General features: G+C 51.4%; 1 protein-coding gene across 1 annotated transcript; it reads left to right on the top strand.

Moving 5' to 3' along the window:
- Positions 1 to 209: 209 nt before the first annotated feature.
- Positions 210 to 9,419, top strand: LOC144123997 (protein argonaute-4-like; the record flags this gene model as incomplete). The annotated part of the gene is made up of 4 exons (XM_077656684.1): positions 210 to 323; positions 5,472 to 7,511; positions 7,990 to 8,217; positions 9,108 to 9,419. Coding segments are annotated over 4 exons (2,694 nt in total), but the record flags the coding sequence as incomplete, so codon positions are not given.
- Between the last annotated feature and the right edge of the window lie 1,868 nt (positions 9,420 to 11,287).

The following is an 11,287-nucleotide window of genomic DNA, read 5'->3' on the forward strand; positions in this document are numbered from 1 at the left end:
CTTGTCGATATCGTTGATGCTAACTTCTTCCCTTTGGTCTAGGGCGGCCTACTGGACGCTCGCCGGGCGCCCCATCGGCGCTTTCGTTCGCGCAAGCCCTGCAGCAGCGAGTGGTCAGAGCGGCCCCACCCCAGATTCTCTCCAGCACTGCCGTCGGAACAGCCGTCATCACCCGCGCAGAGGGAACCAACGGCAACGGGGCTCACACTTTGGCGCCCACCGAAGGCGTGCCCACCACCTCGACTTCGCCGACGGCCGCGCCCGTGCAGGCCCGCAATGGTGCCGGCAACACCAAGTCGCAGAATGACGAGCTCAGCTTTCAGGTGAGCGGCGGCTGCTGCTGCGTGCCCCCACGGACGTTGTCTGAACCCTATGGATGGGTGTGGGCGGCAATGCCGTCGTAGCATGCCAGCAGATAGTTTGCCAGACCGCGTACCGCTACCGCGCATGCGCAGTTCGCCCTGAGTTCGCCAGATGGCGCCACATTCTCGTCAACAGCGCGCCTGCCTGGGCACGTTTGCGGCTCTTGATAGTTGCCAGACTGCAAACCATGGCTTGGTGAGCGGTGTCTTCAGTGACCGTGCATGCACCGTACTGCATCGAGGCTCCATAGATTCCATCTCAGGTTGCATAGATTGCGCCGAAGGCGCGTCTCAAAAAAATTTCAAGCGAAGGCGTTACGCTGCGCAGCAAGCGAAAGTGAAACTTTGTTAGCAGCTACCGCTGCCTTTCCATGTGGGTGCATTTCCCATGAGGTTTTCAATTATACGTTTTATGACTAGGCTTCAGAAATGTCACGCGATGCTAACTCTACTAACGCCCCTCAGCGGACAAAGGTAGCGCACAATCCCCTCTCTTCTGATGCAGATTGCTGGTCACTGGCCAAAGTCAAAAGATGAAAAGACGTTTCGGGAGCACTACGGCTCCCTTGTTCACTATGAAGCAATCGGCGCACGGATACGTTCTTTTGTAGCACCCAGTAGCGTTTTTAAGGATTTAGCATAGATAGGATGTAGAGTTACGTCGTTCCTGTTTAATGTGTTAGACGATGTCTGTATGTTAAGGGACTCAAGATTCTGCCGTGCTGATGTGTTCTTTTCTGTTGTCAATATCTTTACTTGATCCCAGTTAAGCTCGTGGCCGGATTCTTGCACGTGCTCGGCGATGGCGTTAGATGCTGCTTTCTTGTTTAGGACGTCGTTCTGGTGCTCTCTCAGGCGTCTCCTGAAGTCCTTTGTTTCACGGATATATATTGATGAGCAATCGGCGCAGTCAATCTCATACACAACACCTGGAAATCTTTCACGAGGGAGCTTGTCCTTCCCATTCACCAGTTCTATTCGCACCTTGCCAGCGGGGGACGTGCGCGATGTTGACGCCATGCTTGCGGAAAATACGAGCAAGCGCTTCGCTAATTCCCGCTACGTATGGGACAGCAGCTCGTTTTTCGTTTGGTTTTTCTGTGCTCTCGCGTCTGTGTCTACCTCCGAAGAACGCGATAGCAAAAAACCAAAAGAAAAACGAGCAGCTGTCCCATATGTAGCGTGAGCGAAGCGCTTGCTCGTATTTTCCGCAAGCATGGCGTCAACATCGCGCACGTCCCCGCTGGCAAGGTGCGAACAGAACTGGTGAATGTGAAGGACAAGCTCCCTCGTGAAAGATTTCCAGGTGTTGTACGTGTATGAGATTGACTGCGCCGATTGCTCATCAATATATATCGGTGAAACAAAGGACTTCAGGAGACGCCTGAGAGAGCACCAGAACGACGTCCGAAACCGGAAAGTAGCATCTAACGCCATCGCAGAGCATGTGCAAGAATCCGGCCACGAGATTAGCTGGGATCAAGTAAAGATATTGACAACAGAAAAGAACACGTCAGCGCGGCAGAATCTTGAGTCCCTTATCATATAGACATCGTCTAACACATTAAACAGGAACGACGGAACTCTGCATCCTATCTATGCTAAATCATTAAGAACGCTACTGGGTGCTACAAAAGAACGGATCCGTGCGCCGATTGTTTCATAGTGAACAAGGGAGCCGTAGTGCTCCCGAAACGTCTTTTGATCTTTTGACTTTGGCCAGTGACCAGCAATCTGCATCACCATGATTCCTGACCAGACGGTATGCCGTCAAACCCTCGACTACATCCCTCTCTTCTGCTTTGCGGCTCCTCTTCGCTTGTCGACTTTGGCTCCATCTACGCGATGCTAAACCTGAGCACTCCCCGGAATGATCGCGCTACGTATGACATCGGTGCTTGCATGCGCCGCTCGCGTTTTTTGGCACCGCGAGGGAAGAGAAAGGAAGAAATGGCGTGAAAGTACGTGACGGCGTCCCACCATTAAGAGGGCCTGATGTCGAGAGTATAGACAGTATTGGAGGTGAGCGGCGTGCTTCAGAAGTTAATGGTGGAAATTATTTCAGAGACCTCCACTACGGCACCTCTTTCTGTTTTTCACTCCCACCTTCCTCCCTTCTTTTACGGCGCAGTTCCGGTGTCCGCCGGCACATGCGATTCAGCAATGTGGCTCATCGTAGCGTAAAGATGGGTTGCGCAAAAGCTTCATTCACGTGAATAAAGAGGGGACAAGCGCAGTCCCGCCTTCTTTCATGTGAAGGTACCTTTTGGGAAACCCATATTTTCGGGACGTATGAGAGACAATTACTCCGCCATTACCTTTCATCAAAAAACCAATTTTCAATTTTTTCTTCCGAGGTTCGCTTTATTTTCAGCTCCTTGAGGTGATTCAGATACCACATTGAGAATGATTATACACGTGTTTGCATTCCTTGCTCGGCACTCGGCGTTGCCTATGCAGCTACTTGACGAACGTCACTTGATGGCTTTGTGACATTCCGTGTGTGCTACGAGGATCCACGTTCGACGGCGCGGCGTAGACGGAGACCCGTGACAGCGGCATCATCAATTACCCCAGCCATGCTCTTTGAGTGACGACCAGAAAAACCGGACCCGCCGCCGCCCCGGGGAAACAGGCTTTATCCTCCCCAATTTCCGGGCACATTCCAGGACAAGGGAGCTGTCAGCGGGCCAGAGCGCGCCGTACCACAGCCGACGCTATGCGCTTCCGCGAAGACAACATTCTTTCCCTCCCCCCCCTTTGTCGTGGGCTATCGCCGGGAAGGCACCCACAGCTTCCCAGAAGGGCCGTGACGGACACCTGTCATGGCGGACAGGCAGTACTCGCCAAGAATGTGGAAAGACAGGCGCTAGTGAATTAGCTCCGAAGAGAGAGCCTGTGTATACTCTCACTTGAGAGAGAGTGGTGGCGTTTTTGTTGTTTATTTAGTTTATATTGTTAACAGACTCTGGGTTCGAGGCTAAGCCCAACCCAAAGGGGTGGTCCCCATCTCGCATGTTATTTTGGATTGGAGAATTGATGCTTTGGGCGGGCCACTGGAAATGACCGCCCTTAGCCCTTTGTTAATCAAGTGCTTAAAACGCATGTAAACGGATGCAGTCCAGTCTGAGCTGGGGCTCCATGCTTAGCATGTAATGTGATGCTACTTAGGCACTAACCTGCCCGGTCGATGAGTAAAGAAGTGCAAAGTTTGTTCTGTTGTAAAATTATGCTCTGCTGTCATCATCTACAAGCTCGCCTCCTGTTCATCTTCCAAGCCGAACGACACTAGAGGAAGGGTTTGTGAACCATCCTCGAAGAAACGGAAGAAGAACGCTCAGGACGACATCGTTCGCCAAGAGGGCCTTCAGCGCCGAAGCCCGACGGCGTGCAGCTCCTGCCAGCAACCGCTCGAGCCCAACTCCGGAGCCACTCCATCGCCCCCATGAAGTCGTCGGCACGTAAGCTCGGACGCCCCAGCCTCTGATGTATAACCTTAATCATGTGTAATTATTGAATATACCTGTTTGTTTAAACTGAGCCATACGGTGTCTCTTTGCCTCTCCGTCCCGTGTGGACCTGCGCATTATGGGGGTCATCACAGCTTCAACGAAGTACGGAAACTGGAATGTGGTTGTGTAAAAGCACTACGAGCTCGCTTAATGTGCTCGCCGAAATTTTTATTGTGTATTTTTGCTTGCGAATGATTGCGAACATTATGAAACAAGAAAACCCTCTTTGTGAATGTGGCGTCCGCATTTTTTCATGCAGGAAACACCAAATTTCGCCACAAACGCGTCCCTTTCCACCCTTGCTTGCTCTTAGGAGAGAATACAGTAGGAGACCTGACACGAGTGGTTAGTTAAATTCCTAAAAGAAGGGAATGTGACAGGGAAATTGGTTTCTAAAAGAAGTAGTTGTCCGCCAGCGCACCAGTGAGATCTTACCAACCCTGTCCATGATAGCCTCAGCTGCTTATGCGCCATTAAGTGAAACACACAGACACGCACACAATTAGTTAAAATGAATCACCACGTGAAATTCGCCTACGCCCAGCGCCTAATTTAAAACTGAATATATTCTTCCATGCAGTTTCAGTTTCGCTTTCAGCAGTCGAAAGACTGTTGCGATGGCACAAGTGAGCACCAGGTCTTGTGAAGCATACAAAAACTTATAATATAGCTCTTTGTTCATTTGCTGAAATCTTGACTTCTGCAACAGTTCAGTGTAAGTTTCAGTTAATTAAAACGACAAAGCAGAGTTCATATTGCAGTTTTTGTGTGCAGCTCAAAGGCACAGGGCCAAAAATTTGGCGCCTTCACTCCTTCAAAGAATGCTTGGTCCTCTCGCTGGCGTGTGTTAGAGTGCTTTGAGTGACGCTGCAAACTTGAGGTTGCCTACAGCTGTCACTTTTCCCCGCAGGAATCTCTGAAATATGAATTTTTCGCATTTCTCTCGTAATTCGCGGCATTTTACTAGTTAAAGGTAAGAAGGCGTACTGCTATCGGTTAAGGGCTCACTGGAGTGGGTTCCGTGCTAGTAGTCCACAGGCGAAAAAGTATCACCGAAACAAAATCGCGAGTTCTCATCCGCAGCGTAGAGACGTGAAAATCTGACCAATGCACTCCATTCGCTCTCCTTACTTTACCGAGATCATTTTGAGCACTCTATATCGACAGCGTGACGCGCAACTCAGATCGTCAGTGTGGAGGAGTTGACTTTTGACTTTTATCGATTAACCGATGTATGGAGGAGTTTACTTTTAGACAGCTAACGCAGAGGTCAGGCGTAGTTTACGCGCGGAATTCGTGCGTAATTCAGCCGCCTAACCGACAATTCTGGACAAAGATCTGCAGATCTTCCGTCGGCAGGCTTGCATGTTTTCATTTATGTTATTGCTACCGTCAAAAGCGTTCCCCATTGTTTTTCTATGGCAGTCTGAACAGCTTGATGCCAGCTAGTAAAAAAAAAATCGGACTATGACCATTACCTTCAATATTTCCATAAGAGTATTTAAAATTTTCAAATTTTGTCCAAGAATGTTGGACACGAATTGTGCGCTGTGGGAATTTAAACCTTAGCCGCTGATTGCCCCGGCGCGCTCTGCAGGAAATCGAGCGGACCTTGCCGTCTCACTTCCCGCGCCGGCCTGCTCAAGGCAAACTGGGCCGGCCGATCCAGTTGACCGCCAACCACTTCAGCGTTGAGATCCCTTCCGGTAACGTTTTCCACTACGACGTGGAGATCTGCTCAGAGTCGCGCAAGGAGACCAACAAAGTGCCCGAGAAGCACAAGTACCGCTGCATCAGCACCAAGATCAAAAGCCTGGTCATCGAGTTGCTCGTCAAGAAGTACCGGGTCGACCTGAGTGGCTGCATGCCCGCCTTCGATGGACGCAAGAACTTGTACACGCGCCGTGGGCTCAATTTCCGCGAGCGCACCTTCACGGTCGACTTCGAGGAGGACAAGCGGATTCAGAAGTTCATCGTGAAGATCCAGTACGCGGCCACCGTGAATCTGGACGCGCTACACGCGGTCTTCGACAGACGCGTCAGCCACGTTCCCCAGGAGGTCCTCCAAGCCGTCGACATCGTCCTGCGGCACGGACCGTCGATCAAACTCATGCCCGTCGGGTGGTCCTTCTTCAAGCCGCCGGCCCCAGGCGAATACAACACCCTTGGAGGTGGCCGCGAAGTCTGGTTCGGCTACTACACTAGCGTTCGGCCCGCTCAGTGGAAGCCCATGCTCAACGTCGACATTTCGGCCACCGCCTTCTACGAGCCTCTACCCGTGACCGACTTCATGTGCAAACTGTTCAGCGATTGCCGGCGCGAGATGTCGGCCGGAGACTTCAAGAACCTGCGCGACTTCCAGAACGTTCGTCTCAACAAGGAGCTCAAGGGTTTGCGCGTCAAGATCACCCACCTTCCATACCCTCGCAAGTACAATGTGGTTCGCGTCACCAAGGAACCAGCCAAAAAGATCTACTTCAAAATGGAAGACGGCACCCGTTGCTCGGTGGCCGACTACTTCCAAAACCGTTACGACCGTCTCAATTACCCGAACCTGCCCTCCATCGAGACCGGCAGCGCAAACCACCCGGCCTACCTCCCGCTGGAGGTCTGCGTGATCGTCGAAGGGCAGCACTGCAAGAAGAAACTGCAGGAGAACCAGACATCCGAGATGATCAAGCGTACGGCCCAGCCACCGGCCAAGCGCTTCAACGAGATTCGCCAGTCGGTGCGGGATCTGGTCAGCAGCAGCGACCAGTGCCTGCGCGAGTTCGGCATCAAAATCAGCACCGAGCCGACGCAGCTCAAGGGCAGGGTGCTCGATCCGCTGTCGCTGGTCTTCGAGAACAACTACATCGTCAAGCCCCGCGAGGGCACCTGGGAACTGCGGGGCCGTCACTTCTACAAGTCGGCCACGCTGACCCGCTGGACGCTGCTCAACCTGAGCCAGTTCGCGCAGCGAGACAGCCTCGACAACTTCGTCAAGATGCTCATCCGGGTCGGCCAAGAACTGGGCATGAGCATCGAGAAGCCGCTGGACGTCACCGCGACTGATGCGAACCGCAAGCCCGTGCGGAACATCCTGCTCGAGGAGCAGCGCAAGACCGCCAACCTCGAGATGGTCATCATCGTGCTCGCCAAGAACACGAGCTACGCCGATATCAAGCAGGTAGCCGAGACCGAGATCGGGCTGCGCACGCAGTGCGTAATGGACAACAACGTGATCAAGAAGTGCAACGCCGCGCTCCTCACCAACCTCTGCCAGAAGATCAACGCCAAGCTGGGCGGCATCAACAACAGCCTGCTGCCCAAGGAGAAGCCGAAAATCTTCCAGAAGCCGGTTATCATCATCGGAGCGGACGTGACTCACCCGGCGCCTGGGGACAAGCTGAGGCCGTCCATCGCGGCGTGCGTTGGTAGCTTGGACTCTATTCCGTACAAGTTCCACGCCTCCGTTCGCGTCCAGGTGGCAGACTCCGCTGCCACTTCGCGTCTGGAGATCATCAAGGACCTCAAGGACATGATGAAAGACACGCTGAAGGCATTTCATCATGCTACCAGGCACAAGCCGGAGCGCATTATCTTCTACCGGGACGGAGTGAGCGAGGGGCAGTTCATGGAGGTCCGCAACCGCGAGGTAAGTTTCGAATGCGAAATGATTTATCCCCGCATCTTTTTGTGGGTTGGTTATGATTGAAAGGGGCAGCATCATATTGTCTCGCGGATTCTACATCGAACATCATCGACCGCGGTAACTGGCGGGTCTCAATGTAGATAAAAATGCACCACACCACAGCGCTGGACATCACAGCGCTGGTGTTCATCGTACCCGTCTTGCACTGTTGCATTTTTAGCTGTCATGAATTACCTGCAAGCCCGATCAGAGAAGCTTCCATGTTACTGTGGATTCTACCAGTTTTCCATATACGATACGAATTTACTCACAGCGCCATAACCTTCTCCTAACTTTGTTCGAAAGACGACGATTCGTAGCTGTTTGACTGCGCACGAAATGGTGTTGTCCTGCCCATCCCTTGTGTCAAGCTCCAGAAGCAGTGTTTAATCCATTAGGCGACCAGTTCAGGGCTACAACTTGGCCGTGATCTTGTTTCCAGGTGAGCGCCATCCGACTGGCGTGCCAGGAGCTTTCCCCGAACGAGACGTACGAGCCGGCGCTGACATTCATTGTGGTCCAGAAGCGTTACCACACGCGTTTCATGCCCTCCAATGACCGGGACGGGGTTGGCAAGTGCCGCAACGTGCCGCCCGGCACCACCGTAGACTCTGTGGTCACGCACCCGCTCGACTTCGACTTCTACCTCTGCAGCCATTTCGGCATTCAGGTGCACAGTAATGGAATGCCGTCTGGGGCCCAGTAGTCGGTACTTTGGTCGCAGAAACTCTCTAATGACGCAGAAGCGAACTGAACGTGCTCCGAACTTTTCAGCGCAACATTAAGAAGGCCACTATAGAGGCAGTGACAGGGAGTTTGGGCGCTTCTTACACATTATAAAGCACAGGATGACTGTTAGGTGTGGGCCCGAATAGCAACTGCGCATGGCCTACTTTGATATTTCATTGTGCAACAGCCAGTAAAGGGTTCCCGCAAAATGGGATCTGTTTGGTTTATGGAGGTTTAACGTCCCAAAGCAACTCAGACTATGAGAGACGCCGTAGTGAAGGGCTCCGAAAATTTCGACCACTTGGGCTCTTTAACGTGCACTGAGATTGCGCAGTACACGAGCTTCTCGAATTTCACCTCCATCGACGAAATTCGTCCGCCACAGCCGGGACCAGGATGTGTTCCAAAACGGGGACCACAGGATAGTAACAAATATTTAAGGCACCCAAATTCATCATCATCATGAATATTATCAGCCTAACTATGCCCAGTGCAGGGAAAAGGCCTCTCCTATGTCTCTACAGTTACCCTGTCCTTTGACAGCTGCGGCCACCGTATCCTGGCAAACTTGCCAATCTCAACCGCCCACCTAGCTTTCTGCCGCCCCTTGCTACGCCTCCCTTTTCTAATCAACTCCGTAGCCCTTAAGGACCAGCGGTTGTCTTCCAATTCGCATTACATACCCAGCCCAAGCCCATCTCTTCCTCTTGATTCCTAAGTTAAGACTGCCTAAGTGTTGGCGGGGATGTGACGCGAGGTCTGCCGTCTACAACCAGGAGATCATGCTGCGATTCCATGGGTTGAACCGGCCCCGTTGTGTCTGTGGTGCAGGGCACGAGCAGGCCGTCGCACTACTACATTTTGTGGGACGACTCGAGCTTTACGGCGGACGACGTGCAGAATCTGAGCTACTACCTCTGCCACACATACGCCCGCTACGCGCGCAGCGTTACCATCCCGGCGCCCGTTTACTATGCTCATCTGGCCGCGTACCGGGCCAAGAACCACGTGATGAGCAAGGTGGACGTGTCAAGCTCGAGCAGCGACTCGCCTGGGGGCAGCGCCGATTCCGTCTCAACCAGTCAGTATGTGGAGGCTGTCAATGTGCTCGAGTCCCTCAAGACCGCCGTGTACTTCGTGTGAGGACCAACACTGCTGGGTGATCGATGTTCAGTACACTGAGCTGTCATGACGTCATTATACCATACTAAAGTATGGCATGGTGGGTGTGTAGCGTACCAAAGCGGCTCATGGGATATGCGGTATTGTTGTGAAGGGCTCCGCATTGGGCTTGAACACCTGCTGGTTCCATAGCGTGCACTGCGATCGCATGGCACACGGCGGTCTTCCCATAGCCACTGTGCCACCACGGCGGGTCAGTTGTAGGAGCTATGTAGGCTATGTGCATAAGAGCAAACGTCTCGCCATGAGGGCTCATTGACAAAAAACTGCGCTATACAGTGCCGCTAAGGAACTTGTCTCTGGCAAAAAAAAAACGCGGAACCTAAGGCATGGACAGGCTGGTTGCCCAAAGTTAATGCCATCAAAGCTCCTCCATATGCCTAGCATTCTGGCCCATGCGCCTCAAAAAACCGGTCGCGCCATTTCGCGACAGCCGGCGGCGCGTAACTCAAAGGCGATGAAAAAATAAAAATTAATACCTCGTCGCGCATAAAAGTTGGAGAATAGCTGTCTCGCCAAGATGTTAAATGCTTCTTAAAGTTTCTTTTAGTAGAGTTTCATCATTATAGCTTACATGCTGCGTTTACCATGCGCAATAAGCTACGATAGCATGGAGTCTATGACGAGGTCCTGAAAAGTACCCCACTTCACTTTATCGTTCACCACAGTTCTAATTTACAATATATCGACAAGCTCTTTGGAGCTTCAGGAAGCGTAATGTCCTACCTTGAAATAAGTATAAAGTATTTTACATTTGAATGAAGCAAAAGATTTCCTACGCTGTTTCTCTATTTGTCATGCAACCTTAGCATTGGCAAGAAACGTGTGGCGCCCTCTCTTGGTTTGTTGGCAATGCGCACGTCACCGCTGCAGTGTCCCTGCTTTGGTAGTTTGCTTTGGGAGGTTGAGCCGTGCTGTACGCATGCGCACTTTCAAAAGTGCCCCCATCGGAGTGAGGCTATGACCATGGGCTGCTACATAAAATGCTACAAGAAAGCGCGTGCCTTCTATGAGGTATACAGAGAAAATTATAAGGAGAATCTTTTGCTTGACAGGTACATTTTTTATTAAGCGCGTACAGTGACCACACGGGCATAGGTGATAGTGGAATTGCGTGCGCATTAACAGTGCAAAGCAATGAAACTTCAAGGTACTTTGTTCAAGCAGTGAAATGCGTAATTCCCAGACGCTAATACTTAGAGCTCACTCACCGCTACTTGTATATGGGTCTTGCATTGTGCGTTGAAAATATTAAAATAGTGAATTAATGACTACATTTTAACAATTATATTATTAGGCTCAATAGCAGATAGCTCTTCGAAAGTTTTGTCGATGTGGTGAAAGAGCAGCACGGATGCGTTGAAGTGAATGTCGTAAGTGAGAGGCGGCAAACCTGATGCTGCGTTTTATGGCAGTAGGTGATTTGTCCAATGTAACAATTAGTATTGTGGTAGTTCGCAACATTTTTTTCTAGGTTGGTAAAGTGCATCTCGTGATTCGATCGTTCGCCGTCGATAAGGGCTTTGCCACTGCTGTAATCGATGCTAGTTTCGGCAATTATGTAAACCGCTAACGAACACTTCATAGAATGGCATGCTGGGAACTATTCTGAAGAGTGTGCCATCTGTTCGGGATGCAAGTAAATACTCCGTTACCCAGAGGAGCCATCAAGAGTAAAACGTGAACTATATGTTCTTGATAATAATTTAAATTTGGTGAAGAATGAACGGAAGCTATTGTCGGATAACACGAGGTTTCAATGCTTATACTGCGTTTCTCCAGCGGGGCGGCTGGGCGCTCCATCCAGACTGCTTGTGCAATGTGGCGGT

Source organism: Amblyomma americanum, chromosome 3, assembly GCF_052857255.1.
Source record: "Amblyomma americanum isolate KBUSLIRL-KWMA chromosome 3, ASM5285725v1, whole genome shotgun sequence".
Taxonomy (NCBI): Eukaryota; Metazoa; Arthropoda; class Arachnida; order Ixodida; family Ixodidae; genus Amblyomma; species Amblyomma americanum.